Below are 24,018 nucleotides of genomic sequence, written 5' to 3'. Positions count from 1 at the left end.
AAGAATCAGCTTTGCACTATTTATTGGGAGGGCAGAAGGAGAAACTGATTGAAGACAGTGTCACTGAAAACTGACTAAAGCAAAAACTCCAGGATGAAGGAGATAGGCAGGGATGGGGTTCTCTGTGGGTAGCAGGAAGAAAGAATGGAAATCAACCATGTTAACAACATGGTTTTTGGCAGCAGAACATAGCCAGCTGTCTCCCTCCTCCAGTTCAGGCCACCATAGCAAAATCCATTTGCAGTGGGAGGAGCTGCTGCATATCTTAGTGGATTAAGGTTATTCATCTGATCGTTGATTTTATTTTTCTTCTGTCTTCTGTGTTTTCTAAATGATTATTTTTGGAGCTGAGGCCTTGGTCTGCTTATGACTTTTTTAAAAAATGCTTTAAAGTTTAAGCATTTACTTCAACTGATAGTGAGGTAGTTCCTGTGTTATAAATTATCTGGGCTAAAGCACCACAGCAGATCCTGCAAAATAGTGGGAATTTAATTTCTGTTTGCTAACTAAGAAATGAACACTAAAAATAACAAAAACTCCTTGTTTGTTTCAATCCCTTGTCTGCAGAGCTAGGAAATGCCCCAATAGACAAGACGTTGAAAAATCAAGTACTGTAGCCTCAGGTGTGTCACCGATGTACACTCTACAGCTAAGCACAGAATTCAGAACGAGCATTTGCAAGCTACCGATTCAGTGTGTGGCAGATTGACATAATACTGATTTAAATTAAGCCTAGAACTTTATAAAGGGAGACTGTACCCATTACATTTAACACTGTTGGGGTGGAAGAGTGGAAAGCTGCTGTATTAGGATTCCTCAGCCTCCTTACTTTGAATTACAGTTGACCCTTAACTACCACTGGGTTTGAATTACGTGGGTTCACTTACATGTAAGGTTTTTTTTCCCAATAAATACTGTAAATGTATTTTCTCTTCCTTATAATTTTCTCAATAACATTTTTTCTCTAGCTAACTTATTGTAACAATACAGTATGTATATAATACACATAACACACAAAATATGCGTTAACTGTTTATGTTATCGGTAAGGCTTCCCATCGATAGTAGGCTATAAGTAGTTACGTTTTGGGAGAGTCAAAAGTTATACGTGGATTTTTGACTGTGAGGTATTTGGTACCCCTAACGCTCATGTTCTTCAAGGGTCAACTATATTATCAATTTAAGGCAATGGGAATATTGTCTTTACTCTTAGCGTGCATTAAGAAAGAGGCATGGAAATAACAGTGAATGGAGTTCTCATGATTAGAAATGATAAGAAAATATTAATAACTATGCATTGAAGACATTACTTAAAATAAGGACAGCTAATTGTCTAGGAAGAATGATAACTACTATGTCATGCTTAGAGAAAAGATGAAACAATTAGAGAACACACCACTAACAGAAAAGGTATTATTATAAATGATTGCATTAGTTTTCAAAGTGCTGCCTGGTTGATATCTTTTAGGTTTTCTGCTTTAAGAAACCCTTAAGAAGATGAAACGCTTAAATTTTTAGGGACAGCACATGATGCCACATCCCCTCTGGTGACCAAAAAAAGTCAATTAAAAATGTGCACCCACATTTTGGCAGAATCTCTACCGTGAAGTTAGAAAGCCCCAGAGTTAGGAAGGCAAGATGAACAGAAGGTCTCGGTTTGCAAGTGAAGCAGCCTCGCAAGCAGACTTCACCCTGACCAAATCTTACCATTGTCTACAGAAATCCCAAGCACACTTGATATCTTTCTCACACTGAAAACACAGAAAAAGTCACTTTGTTATTGGGTTTTCCACACCCTTGCAAATTGATTCACGGGCTTTATGTTTTCACAGCAGTTTAAGGATTAACATACATTTAGAGCAGGAATGTCAGAATGTGGATGCCTGATCAATTACATGCATGAGATCGAGGCGAAAGGAGTTTGTCCCAGATGTTCTCAAGAGTTGCAGGGGGAAAATCAATGATCAGTTGGCCATAGGCAATGAATCCAAATATTAAAGGATGTCTGGCTATGAAACGTGCCAAATTTTGTTTTAAAAATACCGAGTGGAGAGGCTGGGGCAAAAGGCCTAGCACTTTGAGGTCTGGGCCGTAGTTGACCACGTTCCACATTATGTCATTCTCCTCCAAAGAAGGGAACTGCGCCAGGAGGTCTTCGTCCTACTCGTTTTGAGCTGGAAGAAAAGTTAAGTTGGTAATGTGGTGTGGCGTGGCCTGGGGCTCTCCCCTCTGAGATGTCACATGAGATGGCTGGCTGTTACGATGGTATGTCATGGGACTTACTGTGGTTAAAAGTGAGAGAGTTATCCAGGCTGCCCAGCTGCTGCAATCTGGCATGCATCATTCCTGTTCTGTTATGGGAAACAGGCAATGTCTGAGATTTTCGATCATGAACTATGGGTCCCAACCCTTCCTGGTTCCTGCAACATGAGTGAAATGGGATAGAAGCAAAAGTTAGACTTGTTACACTGCAGAGAGACAGGGAGCGTTAGTGAGGCCAGGACACAAGCACAAAGGAGACTGGCCACGCACAGACCAAACACAGCGAAGCCTGTCTGGGGCCGTATTGAGCCACAGACGCACAGGCTGCAGCTCTTACAGAGTTCACAGCAAAGCGCCTGACAATGATGTAGAAGCAAACGCTAAGCCAAAGCAGAGACCTTTTCAGTTTTAGAAAATACTTTAGAGATGCTACTTCAAAAAAAATTGAGCATCAGTCCAAAAGGGTGCTAAAGGTTAGCGTTCTGACGACTGCCAAAACACCACAAATCTTTTGGGATTATATATGTTAGTAAAGAGTAAAAAAATATTTTTTAATTAAAATAATGCATTGGAAAAAACAGAGCACAAACATGCCATGGGAGGGATTATATGAAGCAATTTTAACCACCTTTATTCTTACCCAAGCAGGAAGGAGAAGAGCCATACACTTTGTTAAACTTGTCAGCAGTCAAGTAAAGGAAATAGAAAAGTGATGTGGGTTAGCAATCAAACAGCTAACTTCCTACTGTGTACCATCACCAGAAGAGATGAAAAATGAGGCCAGTGCTGGAAGGACACCTGTCTCCCGTCCCATAGCCAGCCGTCTCCCTCATTGTGTTATTGTGTGGAATAGAACAGGGCATGCATGGAATATCATCGGGCAACATGCTGCTGGGTGATTTCAAAGTGACACAATGAGAAGGCGCAGTATTCATAAAACTGGATCACCGTGGATGGCAAACACTGACGACGTTTAAATCGTTCAGAATCTTTTTCACATGCAGCAGAGACCGCGACAGTTTTATATACAGCAGGGCATGTCTTTCCACAGTGCACGTAACAGAGTAACACTACCCTCCACTTCCACTTTCCTTTGCCCATCTTTTTAAGAGAGTCAAAGAACGTGCACTTTTATATACAAATATATACACGGTGCTTATGAAGTTGGAAGATTTTCTTTAAAAATTTAAGTTAAATTTATAGCCATTGAAAAAGCGTTAACTTTTTCACAAAACCCAATTTTAAAATACTTTATTGGGGGCAGAAACCTTCAGCTTCCCATATTCACCATGTTCAGCTCTGAGGCATTTTATTCTATTTTGCAGAACATTTTCCAAATGCCAACGTGTGACGTTGGTGACAGTTACTGCGAGAATGGTGTGAAGTTCGCCCAGTTTAGTGCCTTTCTGTTGCAAATATACTGTTTGCCCATCCTCACGAGACAAAGTCAAAGCAACTACATTGTATAAAGACATCTTGTACATACTTGCATTTTGTACTCAAAAAACTCAAATGTAAAAATAACTGTTATGATAAAAATAAAAGAATTAAGATTAGAGAACTTCAAGAGCCACCGATTTCAATTAGAAACAAAATATTAATAGGAAGAAAGCATAATATAGTCTCTCTAAATTTGCTCTTTTTAAAAGAAAAAACATACTTTTATTTAACACAAAATGTTAATTCTGAAAAGTTCTCAAATATCTCAAGAACAATGTTAACATAAAAGAAATCTTCATCTAAATAGAAAGTCTATTAAAAATCTCTTTCTTATTTGTTCTAAAATAAAATTATAGGTAAAAATCTTAATTAGAACTCAATTTTAAAGTTTTTCTTAAAACATAAATGTTTTCCTATAGTTAAACTATTTAAAACAATAACATTAAAAAATATGATATGTAGACCAGGACCCCATTAATACATTATTACAGAATACACAACATGGAAAAAAACAAATACACACATGCTGAATGACTATCGTGAGGAGTAAGAACTTGGTGATGACAAGTCGTGCCCTGAGGAAGACCTTGAAGAAGGAGCTGCTTGCAGGCCCGTCAGCAATGAGTTTCTAGCTCTTCTCCAACTCAATGCAGAGCCAAAAGCATGTTGTGGGAAGTGAGGATTTATGATACTCAGTAAAGAGTTCTGGTCAGATAAAAACATAGGGCATGGATAGCTTATTTGGAAGTAGAGGAGAAAAGGCTTGATTTTAGAGAAGGTTTTTGTGCAAATATAAAGAAATTTGAGAAAGACTGAAAACATCCTTTTGTTAAGAAAGAAAGAAAGTGGTGAGATGAGAAATTAGTATCTGCGTAGTTGGGAGGTGAAAGGGTAAACCTCTGAAAGTGAAACGGGAAGAGAAATAATTGGGGAAGGAGAATAGAGCCAGGAGACACATCAGGAGGAACCGGGAGTAGAGAAAGAAGAGACAGAACGAACAGGACACGAGGGAGAATTTGGAAGGAAGGGTAGAAATGTAGCAACAGGACACAAAGGAAAATCTTTCCAAGAGATATGGATGAGAAAAAACAAGACAGAAGGAATGTAGGCGAAAGATGCTAACAGATTTTATGGTAGCAGTCCAAAGACCTGCCAACTGTCTTCATGGCTGTTTATGAGAATTACAACTGCCAATCACCGCGCATTGGGATCCAAGTAATACAGGAAAGTAATTCAGAAAACGACACAACACTTTAAACTAAACCCCCCACAGTACCTGGCTATGTATCGCTTCCCCATGTACTGGAACTGGTGCAAGCAGACCCTGCAGACAGGAAGCAAGATGATTAGGAAAACAAGATAAAATTATTTTCAGTACATTGTTTTATTTAAACCCATTGACAAAAACACATTCAATAAACTCTTACATCTACCACTAGCCCTTTCTGGTTTTCAGAAATTCTCTGGAAGGTCCCTCTGGACCCAGAGAATATCACAAGCCTGCAAAGGAGGCCCCATATTGTGTTGCTGTCATTTCTGGGGTGGGTCATTAAGGCCACACAGAAGAGTGGCCTGGGATCCTTAGGATTGTCCATTGACTCAGGGTTTCGACATTTGCTCCAGGCAGTTTGCCTTAGAAGTCACGATGGACACCATATGCGCTGCTGCACTGTTTTGAGTTGCTTTTCTGTCCTCAGTCAGATCTATGTAAAGAGCTCTCTCTTTTGGCTTAAAAGACTGGTCCTAACAGATATCAAGTATGTAGTTTTTGTTTTGTTGTAATATATCCACAACACTGATTCTTTTTAAAGCATGTATTTAATAAGAGGCAGTTTAAATAATGTCCAGTAAGTTTTTCCAGTGCTGAATCTTATTTTACCATGTGACAACTCCCAACTTTAATTCAGCAGAGAGAATAGTCATGAGACTAGGAAATGACAGCATAATTCTAAAATGCACAAAGCTCTGAAGACCATAGGTTTTCACCTGAGTTTGTGCAAATACACTGAACAGCAAATCATGACCTGGCTAACAGATATAAAGCTACTTATAGTTATGATTTACCCAGTTATTGTGAACAATCATAGTATTGCAGAAATAACTTTTTACTTAAGAAACAGTGTTTTTGACTGTGGGGTACTGCCTGAGACCCTATTGGGGTGTTATGGAATATACTCCATATATAGATTTTTTAAAAATCCAAAAAATTTGGGAATGGGAAAATAAACTGGCCCCAGCAGTTTTGCATAAGGAATTGTGGATTTGTGTTTATAGAAGGGAAGAGCTTAAAGGAAATCAGAAACTTAAACTGAAGAGATAAAATAAGATAATATAGATAATATGTAAGATTTTACCCTGCTTACTATATATTTTAAAATAATAGCAATTTCTGTCTCAATTTCTGCATCTGCTTGATTAAGTTAGGTTCAACTTAGAAATACAGCACCCATCCAATTATTATTTATTTTATTAAAATGGCTTATAAGCATAAGCAGTGACCTCTTATCTATAACAACCACGTATCTAGTAATTTAAGGTCGGTCACCGCCCACCGAGTCATGAGCTCCTGAGAGCAGGTGCTGGGGTCGGGTCAGGAGGAAGAGCGTGAGAAGTAAGTGTGCATGTGAATATGCTGCATTCCTGGTTCCACTACTCAGTATTCTTCACATCTCTTAAGTAGCCAGCAAAAAAATCAAGAGGCAATGGGCAAAAACAAAACTACTCACTCAGATATTGTAAAAAAATCCATTAGTTCAGATGTTGAAGCCTTGTTCCAATATGTAAACAAAGCATCTAGAAAGTAAACATTTGGTCAGAATTATGATGTGCATTCCATACATTATGGGATGGGACGAGCTCTCAGAGCGCAGGCCTCTAAGTCCTTCCCACCCCCTTTTTATGTCTGATCAAAGGACAAACCACAGTGACCAAGCTATCCTGGATAACATATCCAAGGGGCTTATTCAAATAAGCTACATTTGAACACTTGAGCTTTAATTTCATCACATTTCATCTAGTGCTATATAAAAATATTTAACATATATAATGCGCTCATAAGTGGACTGGAATATTCAAAGAATACAAGTGGGCATACAGTCTAAAGTCAGACTCTCTCTTTACCTACTACAGAATCCCTCACCAGTAGGGAATCTTGTGAAAGTTCTGAAATGTACAGAATAACTTTTTAACACACATATGCTAAAATGGAAGTATGCATACTGCGTACATTGTTTTTTGCCCTTTGGGTTTTAATTCAACAGTATGGTCTAGGTCTATCTCTATGTTTTCCAAGCTGCATACTATTCTACTCCATGGATACACTGTAAACGAGTCAGCCAGTCCCTTACTGATAGACATTTACTTGTTTTTTTCCCCTTAATCTTTTGCTATTATAAATTATGTTTTGATGAACATTCTCTTACACAGGTCTTTGCATACTCGTCCAACTAAATCTATAGAACAAATTCTTAGAAATGAAATTGCTGTGTCAAATGGTATGTACCTTTAAAATTTTGCCAGATACTGCCAAATAGCCCTCCAAACAAGTAGTATGTATGCGAATTTTTGTTTCCCAACACGATGATACACTGTACTCTTAAGAACTCACACCATTCTTCATTAAGACCTGACATGGCATATTTGTAGTTAAGGCAAATCCTACAAATTCATTTACAGAAGCATTCTCTGTGTATAATCCTTGACAATTTAGCATTGCACAAAGACTGTTATCATTTGATAAACATTTTTGCATTCTTATAGTATTTTACATTGAGGCTGAGAAATAGGTGAAAAGTTTTCTCTCAAGGAAAAAGTCACTGATTTAGGGGCGCTGAGGTGAGTAAGAGGGTATCTGCAGTGATGCTGATGGCTCGTGGAAATACACAGTCATGGACTTGTCAAGAACAGTGACAGGCAGGGGAAGCTGTGGAATATATTTCAAGAATGTGTTATGCCCAGGAACTGTGCCAGGTGGTCTCACGATATCACATATAGCATGTCATCGAATCCTCACCATAATCAGAGGCAGAGTTCCAATTTACTGAGAAGCTAAAGAAGGCTCAGGGAAGTTAAGTAATTCTCCCAGAGAACATTTCAGGTCTTGCTTCCCAGCAATTCTTATCGGTTTTGGCTCAAATAAACTCTTATAAATATTCTTAAAAAAAAAAAAAAGTATTTCTCCCAATTACCAGCCCAAAGAATCATGGTGGAATGAGATTTAAATCAAGTACACCTTATTTTAAAAGCCACATTTGGCCTATTAGGCCAGTAACATGAGTGGGTCAGGGAGCTTCCACTTTTCAGGGGTTTTGAGTTTAGATTCCAGAGGGACAGACTCTGGTTACTTGAGGCTGTTCATCCTGGTGTGGTGAGAACCCAGAGAGCCAAGTGAATGCTGGGGGGCCACTGCAGGTCAAGTTGTAGACATCTCTGGCAATCCCAGCACACACCAGACAGAACTAACTGGCCAACCGAGAGGCACCAAGAGAGTGAGGGCCCAGCATGTAGAAAGTGCTCATTAAATGTGGGATAAAGGAAAGAGTAGCTACAAAGTTACACAATTAATTTTGGTTGTCTGACTGATAAACTGCTCTGTAGGCAATTTCTCCCCCACCCCATAACATACACAAAAATCAATTCTAGGTAGATATTAAGATTTAAGTGTGAAAATTTAAATAATATAGCTTTTAAAGAAAATATGGGAGAATATCTTTATAACCCTGGGCGTAGGTGAAGATCACTTAAACATGACACACAAAAAAATTCTAATTATAAGAGAAAGAAATCAATAACCTGAAGATAATTGAAAAAAAGGGTATTCTGAAACTATTGTAAAGAGGTTGTTGCATTTTTAAAGTATGTGCATGGCCTTCCAAAGGGCTGACTTTAAAGGGAAACTTTCACTTGGATGCAAAATTTCTGGCATTTATCTTTAAAAAGCAGTTAGGTTTTAGTTATAGATCATATTTATTTTTAAAACCTAAAATATTAAAAAAAAAAAAACTTTCGACAAAGGAAAAACAGGATTATAGTAATGGCTAAAACTCACTACCATAATGTAAAGTTTAGAACTTTTGACTTAATGGAAAGAATTTCAGCTTTGTAACCCGAATAGAGTAATTGCCCAGTGCTTTTGCATTTGGTCATCATTCAAGAAAAATCTTGTTTGTTTGTTCTTTTTAAAATAGTTATTTTAAAGTATCGAATGGACAGAAGAATAAAATAACCGAGTCCTGAAGCACCTGAAGGATATCTATGATGTTCCTGACATCTGAATTAAATGATTGGGCTGCTTTGCTGCTGAAATGGAAGCTCAATATAAAATAAACACTATTTTTAGGCAGAAATACCTTCCACTGGATGCTTAATGCCCATGTCTACTGTGACCAGACACAGGGCAGTACGAGAGGCCTTCGGGTTCTCAAAAAATGGCATTTTGTTTTTGAGAGCTTTCCTTTACTCCCTTAATGAAGCTCACAGTACACTTACTAATTGGTTTCAGGGAAAATAAGAAATGTGACATTGTACCAAGGCACAATTTTATGTGATCACTTATATCACAAAACCAGAGTTGAAACTGTCCTTCCCACAGATGTTTACAAGCTTTAAGTGGACTGATAAAGCATTAATGGTTGTGATCATTTCTATTAAAAACTGCAGTTGTTAAATTCTTAATCAGAAAGTTGATCTACTATGGCACCACTATTTCCATTAGACAATGGCTTCCAGCTGAGGCCAGGAATGTCACACGCTTTAAGTGGAAGGCATTATATTTTCTAATTCAAGAAATTGACTAATAAAGTTAGGCAGGTTGCCAGTAAGTTTATTTGGACAAATGAAATTTAAAACAAAATCAAAAGCTACTTTACTTATCTGTCTCTGTCTCCTTTAGTTAAGGCAGAAGGTCTGAGTTTAATACAAATTTATAAAATGGGTCCATTTGCATTTTAGAACTCATTTTCTAGAATAACTAATAAAAATATTTTTCCAAATTAAGATTTTTATTTCTACTCCCTTTAGAAAATGAACATGTATTTCAAACAAAGAGGAAAATCCTTTCAAACCCTTATATCTTTTTGACTAGTTACCATTAAAAAAATAAACCAAATACTGAAACGAAGAAAGTAAAGCAGATACCTTCATTTTCACCTACCATCAGACATGCTTTTTAAGATGTAGAGGAAACACATCAGCAGGCTCTTAATCTCAGACTGGTCCAGTTTGTCACAGCGAACTACAGAATTTCCCAAAGTGCCACTTTGTTGGTGCTAAAAAAGGAAATACCGTGGATTTTTCTCCTTCACTAATGGGTAAAGCAAAATTAGTTTCACTTTTCTCCCTCGGAAGAGAAAGTCTTAGAATTGAGTCCAATCATACGAACTGGAAGGTATGAATAATTTGCCGACAAATTAGAGGCACATCTTCACCAAATACACACAAGTGCTGTTCCACAGAAGCTCTGGCTTGCTTCCTGTGCATACTCTCCTAAGGGACAAGCCAGAGGCACACATCTTTCAAACCGGAACACCATAGTTTTAGTTACCAGCTTAGTTCTGAAATGCCAAGTAAAACCTCATGCATGTGTGCTAGGATCAAACACAGACATGATGATTCAGAAGACACTGCAGAACCAACCATATCCTCAGAAAAAATGTCAGTAGCTGAAATAGCAAATACAGTCTATGGTGCTGCGGAGTACCAGCCACAAAGGCCTGGAGCTGAGTCGTTGTCATTTAGCTGATATCGTGGGTCACTCTTGAGGGAAAACAATGAGCAGGTGCTGACAGGGACAAATAGGGACACCTCAGCACAGCACTGCCAAAGATCCTAAACTGATTAGGTCATTCCATCATCAGCTTAGCTCAACACTGCAAACATCAGAAAGCTCAGGGTGCAGAGCGAGGGCAGTTTTGCCACCAGACAGGAGATTCACGTGTTCAAAGGTTTCATGTAAAAAAATACAGGAAAGAATCTCATCTTATGATAAAAAACGAAAAGAGTTTAAAGTCCTCAAAGTTGTATTTCCAACTGAAATCAGGAAAATTTTTTTTTGCCAAATACCAAATCAGAAAGATCAGTGAAATAGTATCTTTCATTCAGGGTATTAGTGGGCAACTGAAAAAATGTAGGTTTAATAAACTACATCCCGGAATATTTTTATTAAAGGAAGGATTACAGGTGCAATTAGTGGCAAAACTACAGCACAGATGCATCACCTGGCCCACCCACTTCATCAGAGACACCAGAGAACTCAGTACTTCTCGCAGTGGGAGAGAAGGTGTGGCATGCAATGTTTCCTCTGGCAAAGGTGGAATTGTTAGAAGGGAAAAATCCACAGTGACCCGGTTTTTCCTGGCTGACTGGCAGCTCTCCTCGTCCTCTCCAGCACTGCGTATGACACAAGCGGAGTGCCTTCTGAGTAGCTTCTCCCTCTAGACACGAAAGCATGTTAGGGTCGAGGGAAAAGTTCAACATGTCACGACACATACCCACGCTTCAATGCTCTCACCTCTACAGAACTGCAGTTGAGGATAATTTTGTCAATGCCAGACATGGAAGTGTGTGATACGATTAAAAACCTGATGTTTTCCTTGTCTGAGAACTAGGAACACGTCCCTAAATGGTTCGCCTGTTTATTTACACATGTGCTAGCCTATACCCTGAAATCAACAGTGGCCAAGGTGAGACCAACCTATCATGGTTCCAGGTTTAATTCAAGCTTTATCTATTCCCATAAAATTCCAAATAGTCTGAGCCTCAGTTATTTCAAGAAAAAAGGTTAAATATGAGAAGTATGTGTTACATTAGGGTTGGGGACACAATGTGAGTAGAGAAATTTCACATAAACCCTTAATCCTGAATCGCCTATCTGATCAATTAATCTTTCTGGAGCTGGCTTTGGATCCAATGCTCATTTGCATAGATAACTGTGTTACACATTCGGAGTGGCATTTTGATTTCGCGAGTTGCCCAACCTGCGAGAACCATTTGCTCCGAGTGCTCCACTGTAACATCGCCCTGATCTGGAATCCTGGAAACAGGAATCAGGGCTTTCAGAAAAATGAGCCCTATCCTTACTTAATACTCTGATTATCTATCCCATGTTAACTGAGTTGTGTTGTTTTTTTTAAAGGTCATACAATTAACACTAGAACATGAAGCATGTTTACTTTGGGCTAAATCTATTTGTTATAAGAAACACTTAAGTTATATGAAAATACATTACCTTATCCAGGGAATTGCTTTTCTCGCTATTCCTTTCTGGAAGGCTGTTCCCCGAATCTGTGCTTATGAGGGATCCTCTCGAATCAGCATTTCTCACACTATTGATGTTTGGAGTTGAAGTTGTATATGGAGTAGCTAAAAGGAAATTAAGCCAAGACCAAAGAATTATTGAGATTGAACAAAATAAAGATAAGTACTGAATTTTGAGGGGAATTACTTTCTTGGCACTTTTTTTTTTTGTTAGGAAGCTGGTTTGCGAGTTGCATTCAATTAACCTTTAAGGAACCAGGCCATATAGAGTAGATAAAAATAAACTTTAATCAGAAACATTCAGACGTAGCTACCAACTCACTTATGAGAAACCACCTTTGGTTGCTAAGATGAAAGGAGCACACACTGTTTCACAATGAGTTAGAATAAAGACTTAAAAAAATTCTTAAAAAGATAAATCCACTACAACTATCAAATCAAAAACTTAAACCATGCAATCACCCAAAGTATTCCAACTGTATGCTGAGGTGCCCTAGAAAACTCAGAGGGGTGTCATGAGATAGTCTACATTTTCAAGGAAAACACAATTGACATCTGTTGGAAAACTGTAGTTTCAATGTTAGGTCATGCTACATTCCTTTTAATGATATCATATCTTTGTGAAGCTGGGTATTTGGTGGTTGCTATGATAAAAAGCAAGTGCTGGGCAAAAATCAGTGTGGAACAGGAAATGAGGAGGGCTGTGAGCAATCTGATTCTCAACTTGAGAAGCTTGGCAGTGCCCAACAGGCACATATACCCCATTAGTAAGAGCCGTAGTTACTGAAAATAAAATAAACATTTTTTTCTTTAAACTTATGTGTATTTTTTTTTTCAAATGCCTTCTAAGTAGTTAGAATATAAGAATATAAGTTATTTGGCCCTAAGTACCTAATCAACAAAACTGTTAGGTATTTCTTTGGGCCCGGGGACTCTATAAAAAAAATTACTGTGACAGTGAATGATGTGAACTGAACATTTTGGGGAAGCTCTGCAATAAACACGAGCAGAAAGGAAATCTGACTTGGACATAAGGTCTGTGATATCCATGATAAAAACAGCATTCAAAGGCAGAAATCAGCCCCCACCCCCCACTTTGGTACTGTGGAATTTTAAAAAGTAATATATTAACTTCCTGCTTAGATAAGATGTAAGTAATCACATAATTTAAAATGACTCTCAGACTTGTACGTTCTGTGCTGAACCGAAAGGCCTGCCTCCAACTGAAAGACCCGGCTGCTCGTGCAGACTGCAAGAGGGGACTTTTGGCATCGTGGTCTAGCAAGCTGGAAGCACAGTCTCGCAAACCCAAGCTGAAGATGCCTTTATCTGGCAGCTCATTACGGACTGGCCATGGTCAGGTTTCGGCATGCAAATTAGCTATTGACTAAGACACTTCTAAGTTCATTTATCCCCCTATCTAATGCTCAGGTTTATCTACCACCACGGAAGGAAAGAGCCAGAGGAATTTGAAATGCAAGTGAAGGACGGACTATGTAAACCGCTGGCTACGGGCTGCACTCCCCAGAATAGAAATGATGTGACTGACTGTCACAAAGCGCAGGTGAAAACCCTATGAAAGAACTGTGAGGTTTCTTCTATACTCAGAGAGGAAAGACACATACATTATGAGCAAATTATAATTATAGTCCTAATACAGTTGGGCTTCATATTTAATGTAGAAGACAGAGCTCAGGAGAAAGAAGTCCTTGGTAAAGTGGAATTAAATACTAAATTCTCAGAGTTTCAGGCTCAATTTCAGGACTACAGTCTTAATCTAAGACAAACAGATGGAAAGGCACTAAATCAAAATCAACATGCTTAGAATTATGTTCCTATTGTGTGTGTGTTTATATTTAAAATACTGGCCCAGCACAAAACTTAAAAAAAATCTTAACATGTAAGTAAAATGAAAAGAAGTTTAGTTCTCCTCTCTCCCCTTTGTACAGACAGCCCAATGCAATACGCCACATAGGTGGTAAAAGGAACCCTGAGCCTAAGAACGCGTGCCTTTCAAACGAATGTTACCTCAGAGTCCTCGTGACCAGCAATAAATCTGTTTTGGATATTTTTATGTACCATGTTCCAAAAACATTAAAAAAAACCTCTGAGGTGGAAATAAGATTTCTTCTAAATGGAGATGGAAAGAGAAAGTCTACTTTTGAAGGATAAGCACCAGGACTGAAATCAACTGGAAACTCCTTGATGAATAAAAGCTACCAGAGAACTAGCAAACCCAGCTCAGAGGTGGGGCTTCTCTGGAAGGCACTGCTAAAAGGGAACAAGGATGTAAGTCTTTAAAGATGGGAGAAATATCAATAACGCCTGAGAATAAATAAGTTTATTGTGGTGAATTTCTATGAAAAGTAGATTCAGATCTTGAAATTCAAGGGAGTGAAAAGAGACAATGAGTCTCAAGCACTTTTCATAACTTCGCCATGAACACAGAGCAACTGAGTCATGCTGAAGATACCCGATGTTTCATCTTTATGATCTCAGTGCATCCCAAACACTAACCAGGTGGATAGGAAATTGGAAAATAAAGTCAGAGTCAAAATATCATCTCATTCTAGTTACATAATTTCCACAGTCTTGAGTCCTACAGAGTGAGTTCTGGTCAGGGAGTTAAGATTTCAACACGATCCTAGATCCAGGGACTCATCTAACTGGCTACTGAGAGCATATCTTGAAGCATGAACAATGCTAAAGAACTGTGCTCGTTATAATGGCAGTCAGATACTAACACTGAGTGTCTACCGTGCCCAGCACTGCACACATCGTTATTAGCTTTTCGTCCCTCACCACGACTCTGTTTTGGAGATGCGGATACAGGGTGAAGAGGATACACATCCTGCCCATGGCAGTAAGTAAATGCTAGGAGTCCAGCAAGCTCCACAGCCACATCTGCCCGACTTTAAAGCCAGTGTTGTGAGCCACTGCTGACAAAAGCCTCTGGCGAGAGGCCCTTCCCGGCTCCTGGGGCAGCGGCTGCGCATACGGGCACAGCAAGGCAAAGAAGACAGAGCGAAGGCTCCAGGAGAAAGGCTAAGGGAAACACCACGTGCCAGGCTCTGCTCTGAGCACAGTGCAAGAATTAACTCATTTAATCTTTATGACACCAAATGAGGTAAGTATAATTATGAAAACTATATATGAACATAAGTAAGATTAAGGATTGGTATTGGGATATTGTAGGATAAATCTGGGTATTAGTGGGTGGTTCCCAGTTTTCTACTCTTCCTGGTTTCATCACCTATATGAAACTGCATGTTAACAACAAGACCACCGCCAAAGGTAAAGACAAACTCAGAATGAACAGTCTTGCAAGTTAATCGTCTAGCACTGCTGTTTATTCTGCCTTGGGAGTTAGTTCCATTAATTAATGGGTGGTCTAAGCACTAGCCATAGCAAGACGTTTCATTTATTCCAGGTGCTATATAAAGGAAAAGGAAAAAGACAGAATAAGCCTGTGAGTATCTATGACAATTCAGTGAAGACATGTATTTTTTGTACCATTATTTTTATGAAGGAACTGGCACAGGGGCTCAATTAGTCAGAATATTAATAAGTACATTTCTCAGGCATTTTCTTTTGAAGAAAACTACTCCATTTGGATCTTGATTTATGCCATCTGTTTTCCTTCCCACGGGGGCCGCTCGTACATTATTTCAGATAGAAAAAATATTCCAAGAAAGAGCACTTTAGAAAACCAATTTCAGGATTGCATTCTAACCATAAACCACTATCTCCTTTAGGAATTACTGTCTCATTTCAACTGAATTGCTAACATGAAAAAGGAATCCCAACTCCACGCATGTACATGCAAAGACATGACTTTTCTGAAAACATAAACGCTCCAATTTAAAGATTCAAAGTGATAAATTAACTTAGGCATTAAAAAGCAAACAGTACAAATACAGTAGAATTGGGATTTATATTTCAGTGCAGGGTTGATGGGTTTCAGTCGTTAACTGTCAAAACAAGGAAGAGAATTATCAAGGCAGAAACTCAGACTTCAAAGTTCTAATTTGAAAGCTAGCAAACTACTGGATTAAAGACACTTTCGGAATTAAATAGAGAGAAGTGGGTAAGAGCACTGCGCATTACCAATGCCAGAGATAGCGCCAAAGAGATCTTTGTGCAGGTTGTTATCCAGTGTGTTTCCAGACTTCTGTGGTGTCACTAACGGGTTTACAGCTGGCAAAGTAAGTGATTCCTCCTTCACAGTCTGTCAAAGGAGAGAAAGAGAAGAAATAATCAAAGATGATTTCAAGAGAGTCATCAACTGTTCTTGGAATTGTGAGGGTAAGTGTTAGAACAAGAGAGAACAGCCTGACAAGTTAAATGTGCCTGAGTGGGAGCAGCAGCGGCACGAGGTGTGACAGGGAGGAAGGTGGCAGTGGATCAGAGAAAGAGTAAGAAGGGAGCACAAAATATTTATAGTCGGGGTTGCGGAATCTTGGTCCATGAAGTCATTCCTTTCCCCAAAAGGTCTAGCATCTTTCCCTTTCCAGAGCTCCGACATCCAACACTATTATTTAGATTATTTTTGTTTGTTTTTTCTTTCAGAAAAAGCTTCAAGTGCTCTGATTGGAATACCGGTTTTTCTCACATTGGAAATCCTCCCAAATGAACAACAGTGACAACAGTGACTTATCATAGCAGCAGTGAAAATCTCTGCAAGTTTGTTTGGAGCTTCACCTCAACTCTCAATCAGTGGAAAAATTGTGTTAATTTTGAAGTCATGTCATAAAAGGGATTTTTCTTTGTGAAAGCCAAGGAAAGACCGTGTGCTCATTTTTCTCATGACTGAAGCAGTACAGAGAGGTAGCATTATGTCCTAAATTACTTATTCTGATTAGAAAAGGTTTAGAGAATACACATGTTGTACAGGGTGAAATACAACGTTGTACAGGGTGAGATTAGTGTGGTGCAATTCATTTAAGGACAGTGAAAGTTTATGCCTTTTGAAACCACAAAAAACCATTCTACAAATATGGCTCACCTCAGTGCACATCATTTAGGAGATTTATTCAGAGGTGGAGAGATAGTGTAAAAAATGCATCACTGTTTGGGAAAAAGGGACAGAAATACACAAAGGAAACTCTCTAAGTGTACACTATATTAGCGGTCCGCAAACTTTTTGGCACCAGGGACCGGTGCTCCTATGAGAATCTAATGCCTGATAATCTGCGGTGAAGCTGAGGAGGAAATATCATCTCATTCTAGTTACATAATTTCCACAGTCTTGAGTCCTACAGAGTGAGTTCTGGTCAGGGAGTTAAGATTTCAACACGATCCTAGATCCAGGGACTCATCTAACTGGCTACTGAGAGCATATCTTGAAGCATGAACAATGCTAAAGAACTGTGCTCATTATAATGGCAGTCAGATACTAACACTGAGTGTCTACCGTGCCCAGCACTGCACACAACGTTATTAGCATTTCGTCCCTCACCACGACTCTGTTTTGGAGATGCGGATACAGGGGGAAGAGGATACACATCCTGCCCATGGCAGTAAGTAAATGCTAGGAGTCCAGCAAGCTCCACAGCCACATCTGCCCGACTTTAAAGCCAGTGTTGTGAGCCACTGCTGACAAAAGCCTCTGGCGAGAGGCCCTTCCCGGCTCCTGGGGCAGCGGCTGCGCATACGGGCACAGCAAGGCAAAGAAGACAGAGCGAAGGCTCCAGGAGAAAGGCTAAGGGAAACACCACGTGCCAGGCTCTGCTCTGAGCACAGTGCAAGAATTAACTCATTTAATCTTTATGACACCAAATGAGGTAAGTATAATTATGAAAACTATATATGAACATAAGTAAGATTAAGGATTGGTATTGGGATATTGTAGGATAAATCTAGGTATTAGTGGGTGGTTCCCAGTTTTCTACTCTTCCTGGTTTCATCACCTATATGAAACTGCATGTTAACAACAAGACCACCGCCAAAGGTAAAGACAAACTCAGAATGAACAGTCTTGCAAGTTAATCGTCTAGCACTGCTGTTTATTCTGCCTTGGGAGTTAGTTCCATTAATTAATGGGTGGTCTAAGCACTAGCCATAGCAAGACGTTTCATTTATTCCAGGTGCTATATAAAGGAAAAGGAAAAAGACAGAATAAGCCTGTGAGTATCTATGACAATTCAGTGAAGACATGTATTTTTTGTACCATTATTTTTATGAAGGAACTGGCACAGGGGCTCAATTAGTCAGAATATTAATAAGTACATTTCTCAGGCATTTTCTTTTGAAGAAAACTACTCCATTTGGATCTTGATTTATGCCATCTGTTTTCCTTCCCACGGGGGCCGCTCGTACATTATTTCAGATAGAAAAAATATTCCAAGAAAGAGCACTTTAGAAAACCAATTTCAGGATTGCATTCTAACCATAAACCACTATCTCCTTTAGGAATTACTGTCTCATTTCAACTGAATTGCTAACATGAAAAAGGAATCCCAACTCCACGCATGTACATGCAAAGACATGACTTTTCTGAAAACATAAACGCTCCAATTTAAAGATTCAAAGTGATAAATTAACTTAGGCATTAAAAAGCAAACAGTACAAATACAGTAGAATTGGGATTTATATTTCAGTGCAGGGTTGATGGGTTTCAGTCGTTAACTGTCAAAACAAGGAAGAGAATTATCAAGGCAGAAACTCAGACTTCAAAGTTCTAATTTGAAAGCTAGCAAACTACTGGATTAAAGACACTTTCGGAATTAAATAGAGAGAAGTGGGTAAGAGCACTGCGCATTACCAATGCCAGAGATAGCGCCAAAGAGATCTTTGTGCAGGTTGTTATCCAGTGTGTTTCCAGACTTCTGTGGTGTCACTAACGGGTTTACAGCTGGCAAAGTAAGTGATTCCTCCTTCACAGTCTGTCAAAGGAGAGAAAGAGAAGAAATAATCAAAGATGATTTCAAGAGAGTCATCAACTGTTCTTGGAATTGTGAGGGTAAGTGTTAGAACAAGAGAGAACAGCCTGACAAGTTAAATGTGCCTGAGTGGGAGCAGCAGCGGCACGAGGTGTGACAGGGAGGAAGGTGGCAGTGGATCAGAGAAAGAGTAAGAAGGGAGCACAAAATATTTATAGTCGGGGTTGCGGAATCTTGGTCCATGAAGTCATTCCTTTCCCCAAAAGGTCTAGCATCTTTCCCTTTCCAGAGCTCCGACATCCAACACTATTATTTAGATTATTTTTGTTTGTTTTTTCTTTCAGAAAAAGCTTCAAGTGCTCTGATTGGAATACCGGTTTTTCTCACATTGGAAATCCTCCCAAATGAACAACAGTGACAACAGTGACTTATCATAGCAGCAGTGAAAATCTCTGCAAGTTTGTTTGGAGCTTCACCTCAACTCTCAATCAGTGGAAAAATTGTGTTAATTTTGAAGTCATGTCATAAAAGGGATTTTTCTTTGTGAAAGCCAAGGAAAGACCGTGTGCTCATTTTTCTCATGACTGAAGCAGTACAGAGAGGTAGCATTATGTCCTAAATTACTTATTCTGATTAGAAAAGGTTTAGAGAATACACATGTTGTACAGGGTGAAATACAACGTTGTACAGGGTGAGATTAGTGTGGTGCAATTCATTTAAGGACAGTGAAAGTTTATGCCTTTTGAAACCACAAAAAACCATTCTACAAATATGGCTCACCTCAGTGCACATCATTTAGGAGATTTATTCAGAGGTGGAGAGAGAGTGTAAAAAATGCATCACTGTTTGGGAAAAAGGGACAGAAATACACAAAGGAAACTCTCTAAGTGTACACTATATTAGCGGTCCGCAAACTTTTTGGCACCAGGGACCGGTGCTCCTATGAGAATCTAATGCCTGATAATCTGCGGTGAAGCTGAGGAGGTGATGTTACCGCTGCAGATACAGATGAAGCTTTGCTCACTCTCCTGCCGCTCACTTCCTGCTGTGTGGCACAGTTCCTAATGGGCCACGGACCGGTATAGGTCTGTGGCCCAGGGGTTGGGGGCCTCTGCACTATATGACAAAGTGGCCAGATTAACATCTGAGTTAGTTCGTGGGTCCAGAATAAAAGGGAAAAGGAAATTGCTAAACTGGTAATATCTGTCCGAATTAATAGCAGATTGTCTCCAACCAAAAAGTTTTGAGATAAGTTCTGGGATCTTCCTTCAGTCAACTTAATTTCCAATACATTTTAAAATGATTGCATGAAGATAATAAAAATTAAGGTGGTCAGTTCTTGGAGGTGAGAACTGGCCTTTCTAATTTTACAGAAAGAAACTTTAGCCCAAAGAGGTGGCATTTCCAAGACTACATTGTATGTTACAATCAGAACTAAGCTCCCATAACACACAGGTTAGAATGCTTTTTAAAATTTTAACCTCCCTCCTCTATAAATATTTATCGAATACACAAAGATAATCCTGATGTCTTACAAGATGTGGGCCATCAGGAAATCATAGTTTTTATATAATGATTTTTAACAAGAGTTGAAGGTTTACTGATTGACCTTTAGTCAGAAATGCAATTTACCAAGAGATTATTATGGTTTTAGTGGCAAAAAAGGAATGGGCATGTACTGGGTCGAACAGTGTCCCCCAAATTTATATCCACCCATAACCTCAGAATCTGATCTTATTTGGAAATAGGGTTTTTGCAGATGTAATTAAGATGTAAGGTAAGGTGAGGCCATCTGGATTAGGGTGGACCCTAAACCTAATTTCTGGTATCCTTAAAAGAAGAGAAGACACCAGAGTCACAGACACAGACTAGGGAGAAAGCCATGTGAAGATGGAGGCCACGACTGGAATGATGCAGCTATGAGCCCAAGAACGCAAGGATTTCAGGCAGCCATCGGAAGCTAGCATTGAGGCAGGGAACGTACTATACACAATCAGAGCCTCCGGAAGGAACCAACCCTGCTGACACCTTGATTTTGGACTTCTGGCCTCCTGATTTTGAGAGAATAAATTTCTGTTGTTTTGGGCCACCCAATTTGTGGTACTTTCTTAGGGCAGCCACAGGAAATGAATATAGGCTTTGTTTATGTGCATATGCTTACGTACATTGCCGGGGTTCACAGGGAAGGGTGACACATCCCTCACATTGATCCGTTGGACATTTTCAATCAGCAGACCAAACAGAGGCAGGTAGAGAGTGGCTATCCTTGCTTGATGGCTCTGAAACAAAGGCACACATTATATATTTATCCCAGCCTCTGAAAATTTAATGACAGACTGAGCTGGCACTGGCTCTCTCCTATATTTCTATCCTTCCAGTAAAGACTGCATTGCATAAACAGGGAAAAGTCTTAATGCTGTTACTACTAATTTTCTAAGCTGTTACTTTCTTTATATTACTTAAAAGAAAGGATATTTATCAATCTACGTTTCCTTCCTTTGGGTACCACTCACCCTTGATGCGTATCTGTCATCAAAAGAATGCTTTATCAGCAGATTCTTGAGCACGCTGATGGCGATCAGCCGGACCTCCCTAAACTCCTGGAGGGCAGTCCCCACCTCCCTCAGTAACAGTCCCACCAAGAAGTGGTTTCTGCAGAACTCATCTGTTAATGAGTAGTCAAGCTGGAGATCTGAAATGAGGGTAGAAACCGCTTAAGTTAGAGAGAATGTAATGCTCTTTAAATAAAATAAAAGCCAAACCAAACCCACCCTCTGCATTCAGCCCACCCTGTGAGTGTCAACAGATGATTAGACTTGGCTTCCAACAGGAAAGGGTCGATTAGCTAAAATACAGCTCCTTCTTAACACATGGAATGCTTAAATGAAAACAAACTTTAAATAGAAATAATTGCACTGGATTTTGATTTTGAAACATATTACATCTTACATAATTATTAAGTTAGTGAATAGTTTTAGTACCAGTTTTCAGAATATAGAACATATATTACAAATATAATTTGGTTATTGACATGAGGTTAAAAAATAAAGTCATCATAAATTGACAGTATTATAGAGGAATGATCTATGGATGATAAACATAATTAAAGAAAGAATAAATATACACGGTCTATTAAAATGTTCTTTACTAAATGAGTTCATTTACCCATTTCCTGGTCATTAATACTCCCATTAAAATCCAATGTATTTAAAATTAACAAGTTAGCATATAACCTATTTGTTTTGCTATCACTGAATAAAGAACTTACTGTAGAATTTAAAGAATATAAACTCTTAATATTTCTGCCCCTCTAAAAGAAAATTAAAAACTAATATAAACTAAACTGGACAAAACACCAACCTATGCTAGTAAATCATCAGCAAGCTGAACTACAAAACTGAAAGCTCTTCTAGAAAAGAGGGGGAAGCAAACGTGAAATCTACTGAGGGAAGGCAAATAAAAGCAGCTAAACATCATTCTGAAGCTGAAATACACCTTCTCAATAAGCTGTATCCAGGATTTGAATTCTTACACTGTGCCCGTTATTAGAGAACAACCTATAGATCCCTCCTTTGACTTTAATTCCATATTGACACTTCAGTATTTCTAAATCAATTTGAAATACCAACCCAAGTCCTATAAAACCCTTTAGCTGAAGCAAGGGAAAGATTATTTACCTTTCCAGAACAATCATGTCCACTGTTTACATTAAGCCCAGCTTATCCAAACGACAGTGCGCAGCCTGAATTCACATAAACTCCTTAGAAAACTATTTATGGGTTTAACGCTGCATGAGTGCATGTGTTAGTGTTTATGGGTGTCTCTGTGCCTGTCTGTGTGTGTGCAAGCAGAGAAAGAAGAGGAGTGGGCAGTGAGAAAAAAAGAGAAGAAAGAGAATGCTAAAAATATTTATTCCTATCAGTGTTGTAAGGTAAATTATCTGTAGGGAACCCACGCCCGTGTGCCTGAGGTCACTGTTGTCACTAAATACCCAGCAGTCTCCTAAGAGTTGTGCAAGTCTGCTGGGCACCTGGAGGATTTGCACTTCACTCAGCCGGCATCAGCACTGTCTAACCACCGGGCATGGAGAGCTGCCTCAGCACCGTGACAGGTGGAAAGTAGAGAGAATCATGATCCCCAAGTACATGTGGGCTAGTAACTGACTGTGAGGTGAAGGAGGGTGTGATGAGGTTTGAAGTACAAGACAGAAAGCAATTAGTTCCAGTTGGGGTGGGTACTGGGAGAGGGTACGGAGGAGACCTGGCAGGCATCACATAGGAGGTGCCGAGTGACTGGCTGGGGAGGAAGATGAGGATTCCTCCAGGGAAGTGGCTATGTAAGGTCAAGGTGTGCTGGCTGGAAAATTACTGTTTGGCTATCGCCCCATGGGGACATAACGCTCTAACAATAAGCTTTCTGCTTCTGAAACCCCCACTTGCACAACCGACCTGTGGGTTAACAGTTAGTAAATAGAAGAAAAATAGACTTTTGTGTTCAGACAGAATGAGGAATGGGGTTTAGGGCTTAAAAACCCTGTACCTCTACATTTCGGGGCTGCTTAATTTGGGGTCTGCATAACCCTGGCAGACCCAGCTGGCTGAATAAAGAGTGTGTTTCACTGGTTTCTGGTGGTCTATGCGTCTATCGGGGGCTGGCGGCTACAACAAAGGATGTCAGAGGGTGGGCATGCCATGTTTGAGGAGCTGGAGCAGCAGGTGTATCTGAAATGTTGGTAGTGGGGAAGGAGGCCAGACAGCTGGACTGGGGTTGGATCGCAGGATGCTGAATAATCGCTGTTAACCTCAGCTCAGGATGTTCTCTTCCAGAACTGTGGGTGGCTTGACCACTCGCCTCTTCCGTATTACCATTTTCCTGGTCACCTTATCTCAATGGTCACCCATGTCATACCCTCTTTCTCTGCTTTGTTTTTCCCTCCTTAGCACTTATCACCCTCTAACATTTGGTATATTTCCCTTAGTTAAAACAGCCAAGGATTTTCATCCTTGTGTGGATGATAAAGGGGTTCCATAGAAAGTAACCTCACAGGATGATATCATAAATTCCTAAATGGGCAGGTCTTGATGACTAGTCACGCCCCAGGAGTATAACTTTTTTAGTAAAAGGTTTATCTTTGCCTTAAGCAAGCCCTTCCATTGTTCTTGTGCATTTAGGTTAACGCCTTT

General features: G+C 39.4%; 1 protein-coding gene across 7 annotated transcripts in view; it reads right to left on the bottom strand.

The window, feature by feature from the left end:
* DOCK9 (dedicator of cytokinesis 9) overlaps positions 1-24,018 on the bottom strand; it is a 187,403-nt gene that overhangs the window by 44,903 nt on the left and 118,482 nt on the right. For 3 of the 7 annotated variants that reach the window (XM_023532423.1, XM_023532426.1, XM_023532424.1), the window contains exons 31-38: positions 21,349-21,527; positions 21,001-21,114; positions 18,718-18,838; positions 11,926-12,059; positions 9,853-9,967; positions 6,428-6,494; positions 4,978-5,025; positions 2,283-2,419 (exon numbers count right to left, since the gene is read on the bottom strand). In XM_023532423.1, coding sequence (XP_023388191.1) covers positions 2,283-2,419; positions 4,978-5,025; positions 6,428-6,494; positions 9,853-9,967; positions 11,926-12,059; positions 18,718-18,838; positions 21,001-21,114; positions 21,349-21,527 — 915 coding nt within the window. Of the gene's footprint in view, positions 1-1,706; positions 1,751-2,282; positions 2,420-4,977; positions 5,026-6,427; positions 6,495-9,852; positions 9,968-11,925; positions 12,060-18,717; positions 18,839-21,000; positions 21,115-21,348; positions 21,528-24,018 lie in introns of all 7 variants that reach the window. The other 4 variants (XM_023532425.1, XM_023532427.1, XM_011363219.2 and 1 more) reach the window with 2 other exon arrangements.

This window comes from Pteropus vampyrus, unplaced genomic scaffold, assembly GCF_000151845.1.
Source record: "Pteropus vampyrus isolate Shadow unplaced genomic scaffold, Pvam_2.0 Scaffold83, whole genome shotgun sequence".
Classification (NCBI taxonomy): Eukaryota; Metazoa; Chordata; class Mammalia; order Chiroptera; family Pteropodidae; genus Pteropus; species Pteropus vampyrus.
This window is presented reverse-complemented; position numbering and strand designations above follow the sequence as displayed.